The 22,526-nt window shown below is 51.3% G+C and overlaps 1 protein-coding gene across 1 annotated transcript; it reads left to right on the forward strand.

Moving 5' to 3' along the window:
• Positions 1-701: 701 nt before the first annotated feature.
• On the forward strand, positions 702-18,169 carry LOC140429061 (selenoprotein P-like). The gene is made up of 5 exons (XM_072515598.1): positions 702-852; positions 5,029-5,240; positions 11,592-11,804; positions 14,648-14,765; positions 16,759-18,169. The coding sequence occupies exons 2-5, from the start codon at positions 5,047-5,049 to the stop codon at positions 17,011-17,013; spliced, it is 780 nt and encodes a 259-aa protein (XP_072371699.1). The 5' UTR covers positions 702-852; positions 5,029-5,046; the 3' UTR covers positions 17,014-18,169.
• Positions 18,170-22,526: the final 4,357 nt, after the last annotated feature.

Raw genomic sequence — 22,526 nt, forward strand, 5'->3', positions numbered from 1 at the left:
CACGCTGGTCGGCATGAACCTGGAGCACAGGGTCACGCCGATGAAAAGGAGGTTTAATTTACGTCGACGTGAACGGTCATCACGTCGACGGGACTTCGGCCCATCCGGAAGGGAGAATATCGGCAGGCCAAAAATCGGCTGCCTTGCGCAGACCCGTGCAATTCTCCGACGGCAGCGGCGACATTAACGCCCCGCCGACTTTTCTCCCTTCGGAGACTTCGGCAACCGGCGGGGGCGGGATTCACGGCGGCCAACGGCCATTCTCCGACCCTCTGGGGAAACCAATCCAACGAAGACAAGGGTGGATGATCAGAGCCTCAATGCTTGTGTCGGCTAGTGAGAGGACACTAGTGTTGGTGCATCAGCCCTCACATTCTGTATCTGAGATTTACTGCATTGATGGTGTGTCTCTGATTTGAATTGTTTTATGTGATCATGGAGATTCGCTCTGAGAAATCTCATTCAGGGTGAAAGGAATTCAAGAAGTTTTAAGCTAATTGCCCTCCGAGGGACCTTGAAATGCTTTCACTTTGCAAAAATGTTAATAACATTGTGAAAGATCTGAGCAAGGATCTAGAAAATGTTGTTATTTTTTCACAAAATGAAACAGTAGCTTACCAGAGGTTAAAAACTCAGAAAATGGGAAGTGTGCAGATAGATGTGTTGCTGGATTTCCTATTGCTATGTGGCTGACAGATGTGACCTTTGAGCCAAATCTTGTGACTGCAAAGAGCGAAGGGACAAACAAGAGATAAACAACAGGAATATAAATAGCCGGGAGCAACTGGAAGTCTAGCAGAGAAACCCAACTGGAGCAGGAATAAGAGCGAAACAAGAAGACCAGAAAAACACGTAAGGCGGAATGTTTTCTGCTGCCTTTTATTAAGCTAATTGATCTTCACGTATAGATTTGAATTAAACTATTAAAATAAGTAAGCAGTATCTAATAGTGCAGAGTGGACATTTTCTGAAATTTGTCAGAATAATTCAGAGTGTAGTTTTTGAAAATTTGCCAAGTTTATCCATGCATGAAGAGACTAATGAGAATGATCTTTTTTCTCAGTCAGTCATGGCATATTATTTACACAGTGAACCTGCTGGATTTGCCACACAGCTTTTGGTGAAACGTCCTGCTGGAACAACCCCAATATCGGTTGAAGTTACCCGGCTAAGTTTGAGTTTACTAAAATGTATTTGAAGCAATTGAATAACTCTGATTGATTCTCGCTGTTTTTGTGTTAATTTCGAGCCTGCGGTGTATCTCCATTTTTACTCACCAGCTTTCCCTTGGTGCAGCTTTCCATACTAACGTCCTTTGCAATTTGGTAGAGCTGCATTGCACTTGAATATGTGCAGAATGTGTACTTCCAGCTGACCACAGTGAGATCTAAACTCTCGCTGCTCAATATGTGTGAAAAGAGCTTCTGTTGCAGCGTCACAATGGTTGTCTTAACACAGGCTTCCACAAAGACGGTAACTGCACAAAATTCCAGCAGTGAAACTTCACAGACCACTGCTTCTGTCTGTGTAAGTCTGTCTTGTTCCGTATCAACACTCGGAGTTTCATTTTGTTTTTGTCCAGAGGTGCCTGAATGTAAAGTCACAGTTGTGGATCCTGCCTTTGACGGTGGGGAATTCTCCTACTGTGCAACAGGGTCCATTTGACAACTCATTTGTCTTTTTACAGTTACCCAGGTCCCACCTTGTTTCAATGCCATCTCACGCACAAAAATCTGCATTCTCGTTTTATAAGTGACAGTTTTTGCTTCACAGTCTGATTGTGTTTTGATGACTGTCAAGTCTGCAAAGAAGATAGAATCTCTACAGTGCAGAAGTAGGCCATTTGACCCATCGAGTCTGCGCCGACCCTTGGAAAGAGTACCGTACGTGGGCCCACGCCCCGACCCTATCCCCGTAACCCAGTAACCCCCCCCTAACCTTTTTTGGGCACTAAGGGCAATTTAACACGGCCAATCCACCGCTAACCTGCACACTTTTGGACTGTGGGAGGAAACCGGAGCACCCGGAGGAAACCCACGCAGACACGGGGAGAATGTGTCCGAAGCCGATCGGACTGCCAGAAATTTAAAAATCTGCTTTTTCTGATGGCACAAACATACTGGGTTACCGCTATTTTGCTCCCAAACACACAGCCTGTCCAACTTACTGACCATAACATTGCTGAATACAGTCAGTCACAGGGTAGTGAAATCAGAAACAGCGCTACAAAAAAGATGAAGAGAGTTTATCTCATTGACATGGAAAATTGTGCCTTTCAGCAGAAAGAAACACAAAGTAAAAAGCTGTTGTGTTGGCGCTTCCGCAAACCTCAGAGAGCAAATGAAAAACAGGGAATGTTGCATGAATATTAAATACCTTGTTTGACTGCCAGTGGAGCAACAATCTACCATCCTACCAAGAGTCATTTATCAGTTCCAGTTACAAATGAGATAAATGCCATTGTTAATGAAAAGGTCAAATTCCACCCACTGCCAATTCCAAAACTATAAATAGAACCAATTTGAAAGTTATCAGCTTTGACAAAGGGTCACCTGGACTCGAGACGGTAGCTCTTTTCTCTCCTTACAGATGCTGCCAGTCCTGCTGAGATTTTCCAGCATTTTCTCTTTTGGTTTCAGATTCCGGCATCCGCAGTAATTTGCTTTTATTTAAAAGTTATTTTTAATGTGGCTGTCTCATTAACAGTGAACAATTTCTCAAACCTTTAGATTTGAACACTCCAGCTGTAGAAATCAAACCTGAAAATGTCGGGAGACATTCGGCCCATCGTGTCAGCACCGGCTCCCAAAAGAGCTTCCCACCAATCCCATTACCCGGCCCTATCTCCGTAGCCCCCTGAATTAATCACTTTCAAATATATATCCAGCTCTCTTCTGAAACCAGCATCCGCAGTAATTTGCTATTACCTTTCTTTACCCTGTCAAAATTGTTCAGAATTTTGAACACCTCAACAAGGTCGCCTCTTAATCTTCTCTGCTCCATGCCCAATTTTTCCAATTTTTCCTTGTATTTAACATTCCTCATTCCTGGTATAATTCTAGTAAATCTCCTCTGCACTCTCCCCTGGGCTTTAACATCCTTCCTGAAATAAGGTGCCCAGAACTGAAGGCAATCTGTGGGAGTATCCACGGAGGGAAGGAACATAATTAACATTTCAGATCACAACCTTTCAGTCTGGTGACATTTCTTTGAACTGAAATATTAATTTTGTTTCTCTGTCTACTGATTTGATTTCTGGTTTGATTTCGGAATTACAGCATCTGCAGTATTTTAAATTCTAGTTGTGGATCCCAGCATGGCTAATTTGTCGAAGTTCTCAGGGCGAAATGGGTGAATTCACAGAATGCTCTGTAATTATAACTCTTTCAGCTGCCAAGGGTTGAACGAGACAAATTACAAATGGTTGGAACCAAAGTGAACCCACAATCACCAATAAAAATCCTAGAACCCATCTGATACCAGTGATAAGACCATAAGACATAGGAGCGGAAGTAAGGCCATTCGCCCCATCGAGTCCACTCCACCATTCAATCATGGCTGATTTCAACTCCATTTACCCGCTCTCTCTCCATAGCCCTTAATTCCTCGAGAAATCAAGAATTTATCAACTTCTGTCTTAAAGACACTCAACGTCCCGGCCTCCACCGCCCTCTGTGGCAATGAATTCCACAGACCCACCACTCTCTGGCTGAAGAAGTTTCTCCTCATCTCTGTTCTAAAGTGACTCCCTTTTATTCTAAGGCTGTGCCCCCGAGTCCTAGTCTCCCCTGCTAATGGAAACAACTTCCCTACGTCCACCCTATCTAAGCCATTCATTATCTTGTAAGTTTCTATTAGATCTCCCCTCAACCTCCTAAACTCCAATGAATATAATCCCAGGATCCTCAGACGTTCATCGTATGTTAGGCCTACCATTCCTGGGATCATCCGTGTGAATCTCCGCTGGACCCGCTCCAGTGCCAGTATGTCCTTCCTGAGGTGTGGGGCCCAAAATTGATTCACCATTAAACAGTGGATTTAGAAATGGCGTAGAATCCCTGCAGTGCAGAAGGAAGCCATTTGGCCCATTGAGTCGGCACTGCCTCTCTGAAAGAGCACCCTTCCTAGGCACAAGTCACCACTCTATCCCCGTAACCCCACCTAACCTGCACATCTTTGGTCACTAAGGGCAATTTCGCGTGGCCAATCCATCTAACCTGCAGATCATTGGACTGTGGGGGGAAACCGGAGCACCCGGACGAAACCCATGCAGACACGGAAAGAACGTGCAGACTCCGCACAGACAGTGACCCAAGGCTGGAATTGAACCTGGGTCTTTGGCACTGTGAGGCAGCAGTGCTAACCACTGTGTCACCGTGCCGACCCGGAACCCTGGCGCTGTGAGGCAGCAGTGCTAACCACTGTGCCACCGTGCTGCCCTAGCGGAGGAGGGAATGCAAATTTTCCAAAACTTAATCTATTATTCTCTGAGTCAGATTCATGGTGACTCTATTTGCAGCAACTTGTTTTCATTACTTGAATATCAACCAGGTTTTGAAGAATAAAGGGATTAAGGGTTATGGTGTTCGGGCCGGAAAGTGGAGCTGAGTCCACAAAAGATCAGCCATGATCTCATTGAATGGCGGAGCAGGCTCCAGGGGCCAGATGGCCTACTCCTGCTCCTAGTTCTCATGTTCTTAGGTTACATGACAACTGTTAAATAAAATTGAAAAATTGAAGGTTTTGGGTGTTTAGGTATCCTAATCTAAATGAATTGAGAAGTTTTAATTTGTCCAAAATACTGTCTTTGTGGAGATGTGTTTTTTTTCCCAATCGAACCTCTCCCTCGCGGTGCTGTACCCGAGATCGATGCTGGGCTGAGAAAAGCCCCTTCTCATTCCGAGCAAAGAAATGCCACAGGTGGATTTTCGAAATCTGGAAATGTGTGCTGAGCTGGGAGGATGTTTGAAGAAGTCACAAATCCTCTTCAAATGAGGTCTAACTGTGAATTTCCCATTTCTCTTTCAGCCGACGCCCTGCACGCTCATGCCAAGGGGGCTGGGTGCTGCCCTGACTCTCTGCCTGCTCCTGCTGGGGCGGGTGGAGAGTCAGGGCGAATGCCAGAGACCACCATCATGGACCATTGGAGAGAAAGCTCCGATGAGCGATTCCCTGGGCAAGGTGACTATGGTGGCACTGCTGCAGGCAAGCTGACACTTCTGTCTCCGTCAGGGAGTCAGGTAAGGACTGCAAATTAAGCACATTTATTCCCGATTACATCAATAAGGTAGAATCATGCTGCATATATTTCTGGATCGACTATAACATTATTCAGCATCCCCAAGGTCATTGGGAAGGGAGGAAGGGCAGGCATATAATAATAATCTTTATTAGCGTCACAAGTCGGCTTACATTAACGCTGCAATGAAGTTACTGTGAAAAGCCCCTAGTCGCCACATTCCGGCGCCTGTTCGGGTACACAGAGGGAGAATTCAGAATGTCCAATTCACCTAACAGCACGTCTTTCGGGACTTGTGGGAGGAAGGCGGAGCACCCGGAGGAAACCCACGCAGACACGGGGAGAACGTGCAGACTCCGCACAGGCAGTGACCCAAGCCGGGAATCGAACCCGGGAACCCTGGAGCTGTGAAGCAACAGTGCTAACCACTGTGCTGGCGTGCTGGTTCGACAAGGAAAATCTTCAAATCAGCTCTTGGCAATTTGAAATGAAATGAAATGAAAATCGCTTATTGTCACAAGTAGGCTTCAAATGAAGTTACTGTGAAAAGCCCCTAGTCGCCACATTCCGGCACCTGTTCGGGGAGGCCGGTATGGGAATTGAACCGTGCTGCTGGCCTGCCTTGGTCTGCTTTAAAAGCCAGCGATTTAGCCCTGTGCTAAACCAGCCCCGTTTCAATTTGTCAAATTTTCAGCAAGACTGGAGTTTCCAGTTTCTAGGACTTTGAACAAAGTCTGGAACTTTGTGATTAGTTGAGACTCTCGCATCAGATTGAGACACTGCCTTCCACTCGGTCATGGCTTCATCTTCTTCGTGTTAGCTCAGGGAGCTCTCAGCACTTTGCCAGACTATTGGGTTATTTTCTAACCCTATAATCAAATTGCTCTTCCAAAGAGTTGTCACAGTTACAATGGCCCGAAAGGCTTCTTCCGTGCTGCATTGTTCTATAATTCAAAACTTTGCATCCCCTTTCCAAGTTTTACTGAAACTAGCCCGATCACCAGAGGCCGGTGTGACCTACAGGGAAAATACTGCTCCCTAGTGGCAGAAAGCTGGAATTGTGGCAGTCAATTTTCACCATTGGACTTTTACACTTATTCACACCTCCCAGCTGTCGACTTTTACACAATCCCTTTCCGCAGCAGTGAGTGTCTATATTGATCACATTATGAAGACTGTGGAAGATCTAAAACTGCTTCCAGTACAGGATTAAATAAATCATCATTGTCTCGCCCCAACAGTTAATCCGAACCATTCAATCAGAACTCAATGGTGTGTTACATAGATCATAAAACATTCAGTGCAAAAGCAGGCCATTCGGCCCATCGAGTCTGCACCGGCCCACTTAAGCTCTCACTTCCACCCTATCCCCGGAACCCAAGAACCCCTCCTCACCTTTTGGACACTAAGGGCAATTTATCACGGCCAATCCACCTAACCCGCACGTCTTTGGACTGTGGGAGGAAACCGGAGCACCCGGAGGAAACCCACGCAGACACGGGGAGGATGTGTAAACTCCGCACAGTGACCCAAGCTGGGAATCGAACCTGGGACCCTGGAGCTGTGAAGCCACAGTGCCAGCCACTTGTGCTACCGTGCGGCCCTGTTACAGAGACTTTCAAACTGTTCGGACATGATTCTGAGAAATACCATCCGTTCACAAGATTTGCGAGATCGCTTCTTGCCATAGTTTATTTGAATATCCACTTGAAATCTATGTAATCACTGGTCTACGCCAGCTCAGCCGTCAGCTCCTGCCCCTTGGCAGTGCTGGGCACCATTGATTGGGCACCCAGCTAAACTAGAACATTTACATTTGTAGATAGCATTTAGTGAACAACACAGATACGAAGCAGGGGCGGACCCGAGAATTCTCCCGCCGCTGGAATCCTGGCCTTGAATTTAAACTCCCAGCCGCTGTGTTCTACACATTCTTAATTAGCTCTGTCCATACCTAACCCTCAAAACTCATCCACATCCACAGTCAGGTACGTTATCTGCATTTATATTACGCGCAGTATATCGAGTGGCCTCTTGTGGGTGTTGGGGCGTGTCTCAGCCTGCACATAGCGCCTAACATAGTGGGCGCGATTCTCCGAACCCCCGCCGGATCGCAGAATCTCCGGGGGCTGGATCTTGCCCCCACCGTGTCCCGAATTCTCCGCCACCAGAGAATCGGCGGGGGCGGGAATCGCGCCGCGCCGGTCGGCGGGCTCCCCCGGGCGATTCTCCGGCCCGCGATGGGCCGAAGTCCCGACGCTGTCAACCCTCGCCAGCCGGCGTGGATTAAACCACCTAGCTTACCGGCGGAAGCAGACGGCACGGGCGGGCTCTGGGGTCCTGGGGGGGGGCGCGGGGCGATCTGGCCCCGGGGGGTGCCCCCATCGGGGCCCACCGATCCGCGGGCGGGCCTGTGCCGTGGGGCCACTCTTTTTCTTCCGCCTTCGCCACGGTCATCACTATGGCGGAGGCGGAAGAGACCCCCTCCCCTGCGCATGCGCGGGGATGCCGTGAGCAGCCGCTGATGCTCCTGCGCATGCGTCGCCCGGCGAAGTCCTTTCGGCCCCGGCTGCCATGGCGCCAAAGGCCTTTCCCGCCAGCCGGCGGGGCGGAAATCACTCCGGTGCGGGCCTAGCCCTTCAAGGTGAGGGCTTGGCCCCTAAAGGTGCCAGAGTGGTTCCCGCCACTCCGTTACGCCGGATTCCCCCGCCCCGCCGGGCAGGGAGAATCCCGGCCAGTATTTCATTGTTAAAACGGAAATTTGCTGGGCTAACATTTTTGTCCAAAGTACTCCCCTTTTTTGTGAAAGGACGTATTAGAGGCTAATTCTTTAATTCGAAGAGGCTTCATTCAATTCACTGTTAATATAATTTTATTTTAAAATAAAATCTTGTACTGCTTTATTAACCCCACTTTAGGGCTTGTGTTCAGCGATGGGGCGGAGAATCCGTTGTGCCGCACAAAATCGGGACAGGCGGCGATTTCGCAATTCTTCGCCCCCCGAAAAGTGGTGTACTCCACCGAGTATCCACCGCCTCAGGCCAATGTCTGAGGTCTGCCCACGCTGCTCCGTCCCCAACCGGCCAGGTTTCCGGCTGCGCGGCTCTAACATGGTCCCACTGTCCGTGATCCTCGCATGGCTGCTGCGGACTCAGTCCGGGGCCGCCACAGTCGGGGGAGGGCCGATCGGCGGGTGGGGGGGTGGGGCTTCATTCGGGGCTGGGGACACTTTAAGCGGGCGATCCGGAGTGCGCGAGCGGCCGATGCGGGGCACTATTTTGCCTGTCCAGATCCGCAGGCTGAGTCCGCCATGCAGCACGGCGGGGGCGCTGGGGGCTGACCCAGAGGTGCGGGGGGCCATATCGGCAGCGAGAGCCCTGAGCTCCACGGCGGCTCCCTGCAAAACGGTGAGTGTAAACGACCACAGTTTTCCCGATGGCGGAGACATAGTCCCAAAACGGAAAACCCAGCTCTTAGTTATCAGGTGACATTTTCAACTTTTTTCATGTAAAATGTGACTTTTAAATAACAGGGAAATAATAACTCCATAAATCACCATAAATGTCCGTGACATTGTGCTGGCCCTCTTCCAGCTGTTCCGAACCCTTCCCCCTCCACACTAAACCCCGCCTGCCCCTACTCACCCTCAGAAAACCAACAACTGTGATATTTCTAGTCGCAGAATGGAACTCACCAGTCCCCACCCCTTCCCTCATTCTTCGCACCCCAGAAAACCACAGGCTGTGAACACTGGTAGCCAAGAAAGGTAGTCATTATCCAAGGGATAGAATCCCTACATTGCAGAAGGAGGCCTGTCAGTCCGCTCAGTCTGTGCTGACCCTCTGAAACAGCACCTTGCCTCGGCTCAATCTCCCACCCTATCCCTGCAACCCCACCTAACCTGAACACTCAGAGGCAATTCTTAGCACAGCCGATCCACCCTAATCTGCACAATCTTTGGACTGTGGGAGGAAACCGGAGCACCCGGAGGAAACCCACGCAGACACGGGGAGGACGTGCAGACTCCGCACAGACAGTGTCCCAGCAGGGAATCGAACCCGGGACCCTGGCGCTGTGAGGCAGCAGTGCTAACCACTGTGCTACCGTGCCACCCTTATCTAGAATCACAGATGCTTCAAGTCCAATTCCCAACAGGATACGATGTTCATAAGTTCATAAGATATCGGGGCCATAGAATTAGGCCATTCGTCCCATCGAGTCTATTTCACCATTCAGTCATGACTGATCTGTTCCTCTCCTCACACCTACAATGTTACAGACCAACAGCTGGATTGCGAAATCTGCCAGAGCCAGATGTGAAACTGAACTCTCTGAATCTATAGCTTAGCACAATTAAATGCTAAAGGCTGTCAGTGCGTTATAAAAACCCAACAACCCCTGATCCAGCCCATGCGTGACTTTGCTGCCATACTATGGGTTGGATATAGTGTTCCCGAAGCACGCCCCCTCCGTCGGATGGAGAACTGGGGGGACCCATGTCTGTGCGGGATCCGGATTAAGTGTCTATCAGGCACTTAAGTGACCTGCTTTGGTCCTTCCTTGAGACTTAACCCCCCCCCACCGCCCCCCAGTGGTAAGAGACCTGCAACTCCCAAGAGCTACCAGGCAATGAGATGTTGGCAGCTCCCCAGTACAAGTGGCGCCTCCAAGAGTGGTGGCGGCTTCCGGCACTACAGAGGGGTCTTCACCAGAGAGCATTGTGAGATCTAAAGAGAGAGGTGAGTGGGGCATTTTGGAGGGGAAGGGGTCACTGGCAGTAGCAGGGCGGGATGTGTGTCGAATGCAAGGGGAGGAGGCAGGCTTCAGGGATAATGACGTACTTAGCCAGTGGACAGGCTCGCTGCATCAGCTCACGCCCTCCTCTCACTGAAATGGCTCAGTTTTCTGTCCAGCGACACTGGGATGTGTGGGACCACCCACCATCTTGCCTGAAGGCTCCATTAAATTCAGGCCTATGTGATTAAATATTAATGCCTCTTGTGATAATTACAGGTGGACAATAAATATTCCCTTGACAGTGCTGCCCAAGAACATTTTATTTTTAAATGCAGCCAGGATTGCAAATTTATTGGAAGCTTCGGGTAAAACAATTGTTTTCTTCTGGGTAACATTTTGAATAAAGAGAGATGTCCTATTTTTCTTTTCATTTCCTTCAATCAACAGTTACTTCATAACTTGCAGTTAGACAGGGTGCAATTCGACAGGAATATTGTAGTCCGGTTTCGGGTGGGTTTGGTGGGGTGTTTCGCGATGGCAGCACTGCCGGGAGGGCTAATTAACGGCCCTTGTTTGGCCTTGGGTGGGTGTTCCCCCATCGAGGTTTCACTGAGGCAGTTTCCCGACAGTGGGGAGCTGAGCTCGCCATCAGGCCCAACTTGTCCCAGACTGGCCCTTTGGTAAGGCTCAATCGACCACTGCATTCCCCCTCTTCAAAACCCCTCCCACCCTCACCCCCCCCCCCCAACCTTACAGTGGCCCCCTCAAACACCCCCCCCCCCTCTCCCACCTTTTAGGGCATGGCCCCTTCATGCCCTCACCGTTGGCAGTGCCAGTCTTGCACTCTGGAAGGGCCCCTAGCACCCTGGCAGTTTCAACCGGGCAACCTGACCTGTCCCCAACTACCCGGGGGTGGGGGGGTTAATAGCCTGCGGGACATGGCGCGTGGTCCACAATTGTACTAATTGGCGCCCGGTTCAGGCCTCGGTGCGCTGCCCTTGACCTTTGGACACCGGGTGAGTATGGTGTCCTGATATGTAATTGAGTCTAATGGCTCATTTAAATCTCGCTACTTGGATCATGCCCAGCGAGGACGAGGTCCAAATTGTGCCGGGCACCGCAGGTCAGGTGACTCACACCAGGTTCCCAGTTTGGCGCAAAGCCTGATTTGGAGCTCTCGCGTGATTCGCCCACTGTGGGTGGCACAGTGGTTAGCACTGTGTCTGGGTCCCGGGTTCGATTCCCGGCTTGGGTCACTGTCTGTGCGGAGTCTGCACGTTCTCCCCGTGCCTGCGTGGGTTTCCTCCGGGTGCTCCGGTTTCCTCCCACAAGTCCCGAAAGACGTGTTGTTAGGTGAATTGGGCATTCTGAATTCTCCCTCTGTGTACCCGAACAGGCGCAGGAGTGTGGAGACTAGGGGATTTTCACAGTAAGTTCATTCCAGTGTTAATGTAAGCCTACTTGTGACAATAAAGATTATTACTGGCCCAGCGCATAGCCGGGTGCGATATGGTGGGAAAATCACGTGTCCCCCTCAACTGATACAAACCTTAGCTAAGTTACATTAGCATTCCATCTTCAGTTTGTGATTTTTTAAATTAATTTATCATTTCAGTTTGAAGCACCTGCAAGAAAAACTAGAGAGAAATGGATTTGAGAACATCTCTTTCCTGGTGGTAAATCACCAAGGGAATTCCTCGCGTGAAAGATACAAACATCTACGATCAAGCGTGTCAGAAACAATTCCTGTGTATCAACAAGATGTCAACCAGCCTGATGTTTGGGAGTTGCTCGAAGGCAATAAGGATGATTTCCTGATCTATGATAGGTTTGTTACACCATTACCTTGCTATTGAATAGTTTATCTTTGAAATTAGTCAGCAGCTTATCAATACAACTGGAGCACTGATTGCCAACACAAACAGGAGTGAAGCGACAGTAACAATTCACTGGAGTTCACTGGGGCGGGATTCTCCGCCGGCGGGATGCTCCGTTTTGCCGGCGCCCGGGGGTTTCCCGACAGCGTGGGGCTGCCCCACAATGGGAAACCACATTGACCGGCCGACGTAACGGAGAATCCCGCCAGCGTGCCGAACAAGGGGCGATATTCTCCGGAAACGGCGCGATGTCCGCCGACTGGGGCACAAAACGGCGCAAATCAGTCCGGCATCGCGCTGCCCCAAAGGTGCGGAATGCTCCGCCCCTTGAGCGGCCGAGCCCCAACCTTAAGGGGCTAGGCTGGCGCCGGACGAATTTTCGCCCCGCCAGCTGGCGCGGAAATGACATCTCCGGGCGGCGCATGCGCGGGAGTGTCAGCGGCCGCTCACAGCATTCCCGTGCATGCGCATTGGAGGGAGTCGGTTGGCGGGACCCCCCCGGCGATTCTCCGGCCCGAATGGGCCGAAGTCCCGCTGCTGGAATGCCTGTCCCGCCGGCGTGGATTAAACCACCTACCTTACCGGCGGGGCAAGGCGGCGCGGGGGGGCACCTGGGTCCTGGGGGGGACACGGGGCAATCTGGCCCCGGGGGGTGCTCCCAAGGTGCCCTGGCCCGTGATCGGGGCCCACTGAACCGCGGGCAGGCCTGTGCCGTGGGGGCACTCTTTTCCTTCCGCCTTCGCCACGGTCTCCACCATGGCGGAGGCGGAAGAGACCCCCTCCACTGCGCATGCGCGGGGATGCCGTGAGCGGCCGCTGATGCTCCCGCGCATGCGCTGCCCGGCAATGTCATTTCCGCGCCAGCTGGCGGGCACCAAAGGCCTTTCCCGCCAGCTGGCGGGGCGGAAATCAGTCCGGCGTGGGCCTAGCCCCTTAAGGTTGGGGCTCGGCCGCTCAAGGGGCGGAGGATTCCGCATCTTTGGGGCAGCGCGATGCCCAACTGATTCACGCCGTTTTTCGTGCTGGTCGGCGGACATCGTGCTGATTACGGAGAATTTCGCCCCAGAAATCTGGCGCAGTGGGACGGAGAATCCAGCCCAGTTTCTAACCTTGAAAGTTTGCATTCTATATTTTTGTTCAGATTATAACGATGTCCAGGCTCGTTTCTGTCCCTTTTTACTCAGACACTAGTTTATCATCATAGATTATCATAGATTATCATAGAATTTACAGTGCAGAAGGAGGCCATTCGGCCCATTGAGCCTGCACCGGCTCTTAGAAAGAGCACCCTACCCAAACTCAACACCTCCACCCTATCCCCAAAACCCAGCAACCCCACCCAACACTAAGGGCAATTTAGCATGGCCAATCCACCTAACTTGCACATCTTTGGACTGTGGGAGGAAACCGGAGCACCCGGAGGAAACCCACGCACACACGGGGAGGATGTGCAGACTCCGCACAGACAGTGACCCAAGCCGGAATCGAACCTGGGACCCTGGAGCTGTGAAGCATTTGTGCTAGCCACAAGGCTACCGTGCTGCCCTTAAATTGGGACTAAATGATAGGCAGCATTTTCCACTTTTCCAGAGTGGGTGAACCAGAGGGATATCTATCTAATATCTCCTCTTTCCTTGCGGCAAAATGCTGGGGCGGAAATTCTCTGACAATGGGGCTGTGTCCCCACGCCCCTGGGAAAATGGGCATGAATCACCCTGGACTTTCCTGGATAGAGTCCAGGGTGATTCTCCGTTTTGTGGGGGGCTGACAGGGCCCGGAATGCTGCAAGCCGCTCCGGCTGCCAATACGGGGCCCTGGACGTCTGGCTGCGGGTCCGCGCAACATGGCGAACTCACACAGCAGACTGGCCCCCGACAAATAGCCCCCCCCCACACAGATGGTGCACTGGGGGATTCTCTAAACTGCTTCCAATGCTTCCATCGCTCCCCTGCATCCACCCGCGCAAATGCAGGATGGGCAATCTCCAATTTTTAAAAATCACTTTTCTCCTCACTGTCCAAGGTTCCTCCTTCCAGGTGGAAAGCAATCCACAGTCCAAAGATCTGCAGGTTAGGTGGATTGGCCGTGATAAATTGCCCTTAGTGTCCAAAATTGCCCTTAGTGTTGGGTGGGGTTACTGGGTTATGGGGATGGGGTGGAGGCGTTGGCCTTGGGTAGGGTGCTCTTTCCAAGAGCCGGTGCAGACTCGATGGGCCGAATGGCCTCCTTCTGCACTGTAAATTCTATGTTAATCTATGTTACCTGCATTTTCAATTTAGCCCATTCACTGCTTACAATGCAGTTTCCTCTACAATGGGGAGAGATGCGTATTGGGCGACTGTTTTACAGAACTTCCAGTTCTGATGAAAAAAATCATTGATCCTAACGTTGCCCAGGTATTTCCATCCCTTCACCCCAGCGGGATCTTCCTGTGCCTCCCAATGTGAACAGAGATTTTAATGGCTCTCCGGGAGGGCTGGAAAATTCCAGCTGTTTCCCCTGTTTCTCCGCAGATGTTCCGAAGTCTGCTGAGTACATCCAGCGTTTTTGTTTCAGAACTCCCAACAGTCAAAGTATTTCGCTTTTGTAATCTAAAAGGAGGCTCTTTCCACAGGTCCACAAATATTGCGGGGTCGCTGTAGCCTTCTGTAATTATTCTCAATGATCTGTTTGCCATTGCTCCGCCATCACCTATAGTACAAGGGGAATACGCTGCTTTCTTCAGCAACTACATTCGAATTCCAAATCATCAGTCTGTAAAAGTCTAACAAACTTGCTCATCTTTTTTCAACAGCTGTGGCAAATTGACTTTCCACCTGGAGCTGCCGTACACCATCCTAACATATCCATACGTGGAGTATGCGATTATGAAAACATCTTGTGAATCAATATGCGCTAACTGCTCTTTGCAGGTAAATATCAAACCATCACCCGGACCTTATTATTCCAAAGCTAGGTGATGCGTTGTGACATTGCATACAGATTGCACAGGCTGGTTGGATGGGTGAGGGTCTGAGAGTGATGAACTGGGGAGGAACAGTCTGGGGGGGGATGAGCACACGAGGATACAGTGACCATGAAACTAGAAATGATGCTCAGGAAACTATTATTGGTTGTCATAAAAATTCGCCGGTTGTCCTTTAGGGAAGGAAATAGAGCACATAGAACGTGGAACAGTCCAGCACAGTACAGGCCCTTCGGCCCACGATGTTGTGCAGACCATTTATCCTCATCTAAGGTCAACCTAACCTCCACCCCTTCAATTTACTGCTGTCCATGTGCCTGTCCAAGAGTCGCTTAAATGTCCCGAATGACTCTGACTCCACCACCTCTGCTGGCAGTGCGTTCCACACACCCACCACTCTGTGTAAAGAACCTACATAGAACATAGAACAGTACAGCAGAGAACAGGCCCTTCGGCCCTCGATGTGGTGCCGAGCATTGTCCGAAACCAAGATCAAGCTATCTCACTCCCTGTCATTCTGGTGCGCTCCATATGCCTATCCAGTAACCGCTTGAAAGTTCCTAAAGTGTCCGACTCCACTATCACAGCAGGCAGTCCATTCCACACCCTAACCACTCTCTGAGTAAAGAACCTACCTCGGACATCCCTCCTATATCTCCCACCCGAACCTTATAGTTATGCCCCCTTGTAACAGCTACATCCACCCGAGGAAATAGTCTCTGAATGTCCACTCTATATATCCTCCTCATCATCTTATAAACCTCTATTAAGTCGCCTCTCATCCTCATCTGCTCCAAAGAGAAAAGCCCTAGCTCCCTCAACCTTTCCCCATAAGACCTATCCTGCAAACCAGGCAGCATCCTGGTAAATCTTCTTTGCACCCTTTCCAATGCTTCCACATCCTTCCAACAATGAGGTGACCAGAACTGCACACAATACTCCAAATGTGGTCTCACCAGGGTCCTGTACAGTTGCAGCATAACCCCACGGCTCTTAAACTCAGGCCTCTGACATGTCCCCCATACCTTCCCCCAATCATCTTAAAATTATGTCCCCTCGTGACAGCCATTTCCACCCTGGGGAAAAGTCTCTGGCTATCCACTCTATCCATGCCTCTCACCAACTTGTACACCTCTATCAAGTCACCTCTCTGCCTTCTTCGCTCCAGTGAGAAAAGCCCCAGCTCCCTCAACCTTTCTTCATAAGACATGCCCTCCAGTCCAGGCAACATCCTGGTAAATCTCCTCTGTACCGTCCTTACCTGGTGTGGCCTACAAGTGACTCCAGGCCCACAATGATGTGGCTGAATCTTAACTGCCTTCTGAAATGGCCCAGCAATTCAAGGGCAGAAAGGCAACATAATAAGAATCTTTATTATTGTCACAAGTACGCTTACATTAACACTTCAATGAAGTTACTGTGAAAATCCCCTAGTCACCACATTCTGGCACCTGTTCGGGTACACAGAGGGAGAATTCAGAATGTCCAATCCATCTAACCTGTACATCTTTAGACTGTGGGAGGAAACCGGAGCGCCCGGAGGAAACCCACGCAGACACGGGGAGAACGTGCAGACTCCGCACAGACAGTGACCCAAGCCGGGAATCGAACCTGGGTCCCTGGAACTGTGAAGCAACAGTGCTAACCACTGTGCCACCGTGCCGCTTTGCAGTGACACCCACACCCCACGGAAGAACGAATGTGATCAGCATAAGTCACAGTCGGATAAAAGAACTTTGCATTTCCACAGCACCTTTCGTGACCAAGGCACTTTTAAGCCAGTGAAGTATTTTGAAGTGTAGTGCAGCAGCCAGTTATGCATGGCAAGAGTCAACAAATAACAATGTGATAATCACAGGCTAACTTTGTCTAAGTTTAATGCAATTAGATGTGAGGGCCACCTTTTCACCGTTTGAAATAACCTGTCCTTCTGCTTGCAGCCCCCAAATCCAGCGTGTGCTGCACGAAACATAACGGAAGAGTTAAAACAACGCAGAGAGCCACATCATTCTCGTTGGCAGCACAATCACAACAGGAAGGCTTCTGGTGATCTGGCAGGAGATCAGGATAACGGGACAGAGCATACACAGCCAATGGAAGGCGCGCACATGCACCGCCAAAACCATCACCACCCCCACCATCGGCATCAAGCTGATGCTGCGGTGGATAGCGTTGCACCACAGCACAGCCCGTGAAAGAACAAATCAGGCTGCAAGAAGGAGTTTAGATGACAACCCGCTGGCATGTCGGAGCTAACAGGGATTAGATGATGTTGATACTGACGTCAGCTGCCCAGTGGCAAGTCCTCCAGCAAGGAAGTGAGTTGACACTGCAGGACCCAGTCATCATCCTGATTGTGACAGGCAGAGGGGCGTCTGGACAAGGACAGCCTCTCTGAATCCTGACAGTGACGACTGATCCCTGCTCTCTGACCAGACCAGGTGAGGCAGAGCCACTGAGAGCCTTGACAAGGAGGCGGGAGCTGAGAGTGACAAAATGGGCAGCACTAAGCAATCTGTGCATTGCTACTTATTTTTCACGCAGCTTTGAAAACTCCCCGTTGAATCACACCTTTGAGGTTCACGGCAAACCCTCCTTCCCACCAGGAGGGCTGTTCTGCTGCCAAGCAGGAGGCCGATCAATAGAAGGTTCCGGTTAGTCCTTATCGCTGTTGCTTGTTTTCCCAATCCTTGTGGGTGCCTCTGTGAAAAGAGCAGCACAAACTATTCTGTAGGAGCTGCTGTTTGATGTCTGGCCAACACAAAGGGAAGATAAGTGAAGCCGAGAAGCTAATTTGCACAACAACTTTACAAATAGATTGATGTGTTAGTCCTTCTGATCCATCATTTTTTTTTCCTCCGATAATTTTGAGAAAAAGAGATTTTTCTACCTTTTGTCTTCCTCTGAATGACTTTTTTGTTTCAATTTCAACAAATAAGAACCTTTTCCTGGGACCAGCTGGCAAGTGACACCCACGTTTAGTGCAGTTAGATACAGCCAGTGTCATTGAAATGCGAGTTGCAATTCCAACTCAGTCCTATTCTACTCTCTAATTAGGAATATGGAGAACAAAAGAGTCCTCTATTAAAACCATGGACCGCTAGCAAATCCGCTTTCTGTCTTATGGGTAACAATACAAGTTATTATCGCGATGGAAATTAAACACCATCATATTCGTGGTTTGTTTGGAAGCAGGTGCCATATTTTATGATGGTTACCAGGGAAACCATTCACCCTAGTGTACCTGAATCTCTGTATGGTAAATGTTGACAAATTCGATATACTGGAAAGTCTGCAATGCACTGGAAGAATTCTGTAATGAGATTTCAATAAATATTCTGTTCTGGAAAAGCTATGTTGGTGCAGCCTTGTTTGTGAAGAGATCAATGGCCAAGTCATGGTTAACACAATGATTTAGGTATTCAGTAAATTGGTGGGACTGCGGGCTGACCAAGCCATGTCTTGGTCCTAAGGTATAGAAAGAAGTGGCGAGCGAGTTTGTTGATCTATTGGGCCGGGACTCACCTTTTGGGAGACGATGGTCACCCTCTGGAGCTGAATTGCACCTGATTCGTGCTCACGATGGGCCTTATGGCCTCCTTCAGCACTCTTGTGATTCTATGATTCTACGAGAATTTACAGTGCAGAAGGAGGCCATTCGGCCCATCGAGTCTGCACCGGCTCCTGCAAAGAGCACCCTACCCAAGTTCCACACCTCCACCCTATCCCCATAACCCAGTAACCCCACCCACCACTAAGGGCAATTTTGGACACTAAGGGCAATTTATCATGGCCAATCCACCTAACCTGCACATCTTTGGACTGTGGGAGGAAACCGGAGCACCCGGAGGAAACCCACGCACACACGGGGAGGACGTGCAGACTCCGCACAGACAGTGACCCAGCGGGGAATCGAACCTGGGACCCTGGAGCTGTGAAGCCACAGTGCTAACCACTATGCTACCATGCTGCCCATTTTGTAGGCTTGTATCCACTGGAGTATAGAGGAATAAACCTTTCAGATCCTGAGGGGTGTTGGCTGTGTGAATGTGGGGAGGATGTTTCCTCTTGTCGGAGAATCTCGAACGCGAGTCACTGTTTAAAAATAAAGAGTTGCTCAGTTAAGACAGAGATGAGGAGGAATATTTTCTCTCGGAGTGTTGTGAGTCTCTGGAACTCTTCCTCAAAAGCCAATGAAAGCAGAATGTGAATATGTTTAAAGCAAAGCTCGAAAGATTCCTGATTAACAAGGGGGGTGAAAGGTTATCGGGGAGGAATGTGGGGTTGCGATTACAAACAGACCTACTATGATCGTATTGAATGGTGGAGCAGGTCGAGGGGCAACCCGTCTGAATTTCAATATTCTCCATTTAACGATCAATTTACACACCACAGAGGCAACACCTCGGGCACACTGAGGGAGAATTCAGAATGTCCGAATGACCTAACAGCTGCATTTCGGGACTTGTGGGAGGAAACCGGAGCACCCGGAGGAAACCCACACAGTCACAGGGGCAGCACGGCAGCACAGTGGTCAGCACAGTTGCTTCACAGCACCAGTGTCCTGGGTTCGATTCCGGCTTGGGTCACTGTCTGTGCGGAGTCTGCACGTTCTCCCCGTGTCTGCGTGGGTTTCTTCCGGGTGCTCCGGTTTCCTCCCACAAGTCCCGAAAGACGTGCTGTTAGGTAATTTGGACATTCCAAATTCTCCCTCTGTGTCCCCGAACAGGCGCCAGATGAGGGGGCTTTCACAGTAACTTCATTGCAGTGTTAATGTAAGCCTACTTGTGACAATAAAGATTATTATTATTATTATTTTGCTTTCCCAAACACCAAAGTTCTGCTGTGTAAATCTAGAGTTTAATGTGACTCTGGGTCAAAGCAGCAAAAACCCAAGTCTGCTTCACTTCTCCCCGCCGCTCGAAAAGTCAAAGTGAAGCTGACCAACTTTAGTAAAGGCTGCCCCGTCACGCTAATATGCTGAGGGGAGCTTGAGTGAGCTGAGAGTGGAGGAGGTCCCACCCTTGAGAGCTGCCAGCCAATCTGATTAGCCAGGAGCTGATAGTCCCAGCAGAGCGGCCTCTGGCAAGACGACAAGCAGAATATTCATGTGTCATGGACTTACTTTGTTTTGATCAGGGGTGGGGCGGGGGGGGGGATCAAGATCCCAGGGAGGGGAGAAGGGTGGGTTGGGCCTATTTCTTCTTTCATGGTTGCTGCTTAAAATGCTAAACATTTCCGACAGTTTCTGCTTTCATTCTAACAATAGCAAAGGCCCTTCAGATTGAAACTGAGCCAATGAAGGAGACAATAGAATCAGCCTTTAAAGGGGAAGGAAAAGGAGTGTTGTTGGGGAGCGTATCACAGAGCACGGGCTGCAGGTACCTGGAGATACCACCAACCCCAGGCTTCATCGTGAGGGTTATGCTAGGCCCTGAGCTTACAGATTGTGGGTGAATACTATTCGTGGTCCACAGGCTTTATGGAAGTCCGGTTTGGAGCTGCCAGGATTGTTCTGAATCTGTCCCATTTAGCACAGAATGGGAGTGCCACACGGCACAATAGAGAGCAAGCTCAGTGTGTAGGAAGGATTTTGGATTCACAAGGACAGTGGGGTGGTCATACCGATACTGTCATGGACAGATGCACAAGTTGCACAAGATGGCCCCGGAGCCCACCGGGTCGGAGAATCGCCGGGGGCTGGCGTGAATCCCGCCCCCACCGTGTCCCGAATTCTCCGCCACCAGGGATTCGGCGGGGGCGGGAATTGCGCCGCGCTGGTCGGCGGGAATCGCGCCGGTCGGCGGGCACACCCCTGGCGATTCTCCGGCCCGTGATGGGCCGAAGTCCCACCGCTGTCAACCCTCGCCAGCCGGCGTGGGTTAGACCTTTTCAACGGCGGGACAAGGCGGCGCGGGCAGGCTCCGGGGTCCTGGGGGGGGGCGCGGGGCGATCTGGCCCCGGGGGGGTGCCCCCACGGTGGCATGTCCTGCCATCGGGGCCCACTGCTCTGCGGGCGTGCCTGTGCCGTGGGGGCACTCTTTTTCTTCCGCCTTCGCCATGGTCATCCCTATGGCGGAGGCGGAAGAGACCCCCTCCCCTGCGCGTGCGCGGGGATGCCGTGAGCGGCCGCTGACGCTCCAGCGCATGCGTCGCCCGGTGAAGTCCTTTCGGCGCCGGCTGCCGTGGCGCCAAAGACCTTTCCCGCCAGCCGGCGGAGCGGAAACCGCTCCGGCACGGGCCTAGCCCCTCACGGTGAGGGCTTGGCCCCTAAAGGTGCGGAGAATTCCGCAACTATGGGGCGGCACGACGCCGGACTGATCCGCGCCGTTTTTGCCGCCGGGTAGCGGACATTGCGCCGTTTGCGGAGAATCCAGCCCCATAAGACCATAAGGAGCAGAATTAGGCCACTCGGCCCATCGAGTCTGCTCCGCCATTCAATCATGGCTGATATGTTTCTCATCCCCATTCTCCTGCCTTCTCCCCATAACCCCTGACCCCCTTATTAATCAGGAACCTATCTATCTCTGTCTTAAAGACACTCAGTGATTTGGCCTCCACAGCCTTCTGCGGCAAAGAGTTCCACAGATTCACCACCCTCTGGCTGAAGAAATTCCTCCTCATCTCTGTTTTAAAGGATCGTCCCTTCAGTCTGAGATGGTGTCCTCTGCTTCTAGTTTTTCCTACAAGTGGAAACATCCTCTCCACATCCACTCTATCCAGGCCTCGCAGTATCCTGTAAGTTTCAATAAAATCCCCCCCTCATCCTTCTAAACTCCAATGAGTACAGACGCAGAGTCCTCAACCGTTCCTCATATGACAAGTTCTTCATTCCAGGAATCATTCTTGTGAACCTCCTCTGGACCATTTCCAAGGCCAGCACATCCTTCCTTAGATACGGGGCCCAAAACTGCTCACAATACTCCAAATGGGGTCTGACCAGAGCTTTATACAACCAGGAAAGGCTGGGGTGCAGGGAAGGCTGGGGCGCAGGGAAGGCTGGGGCGCAGGGAAAGGCTGGGGTGCAGGGAAGGCTGGGGTGCAGGGAAAGGCTGGGGTACAGGGAAGGCTGGGGTGCAGGGAAGCCCGGGGCGCAGGGAAACCTGGGGTGCAGGGAAGGTTGGGGTGCAGGGAAAGGCTGGGGTACAGGGAAGGCTGGGGTGCAGGGAAGGCTGGGGTGCAGGGAAGGCTAGGGCGCAGGGAAAGGCTGGGGTGCAGGAAAGGCTGGGGTGCAAGGAAGGCTGGGGCGCAGGGAAGCTGGGGTGCAGGGAAGGCTGGGGCGCAGGGAAAGGCTGGAGTGCAGGGAAAGGCTGGGGTGCAGGGAAGGCTGGGGTGCAGGGAAGCCTGGGGTGCAGGGAAGGCTAGGGCGCAGGGAAAGGCTGGGGCGCAGGGAAAGGCTGGGGCGCAGGGAAAGGCTGGGGTGCAGGGAAGGCTGGGGCGCAGGGAAAGGCTGGGGCGCAGGGAAGGCTGGGGCGCAGGGAAAGGCTGGGGCGCAGGGAAAGGCTGGGGTGCAGGGAAGGCTGGGGTGCAGGAAAGGCTGGGGCGCAGGGAAGGCTGGGGCGCAGGGAAAGGCTGGGGCGCAGGGAAGGCTGGGGTGCAGGAAAGGCTGGGGTGCAGGAAAGGCTGGGGCGCAGGGAAGGCTGGGGCGCAGGAAAGGCTGGGGCGCAGGGAAGGCTGGGGCGCAGGGAAAGGCTGGGGCGCAGGGAAG

Source organism: Scyliorhinus torazame, chromosome 9, assembly GCF_047496885.1.
Source record: "Scyliorhinus torazame isolate Kashiwa2021f chromosome 9, sScyTor2.1, whole genome shotgun sequence".
Lineage (NCBI taxonomy): Eukaryota > Metazoa > Chordata > Chondrichthyes > Carcharhiniformes > Scyliorhinidae > Scyliorhinus > Scyliorhinus torazame.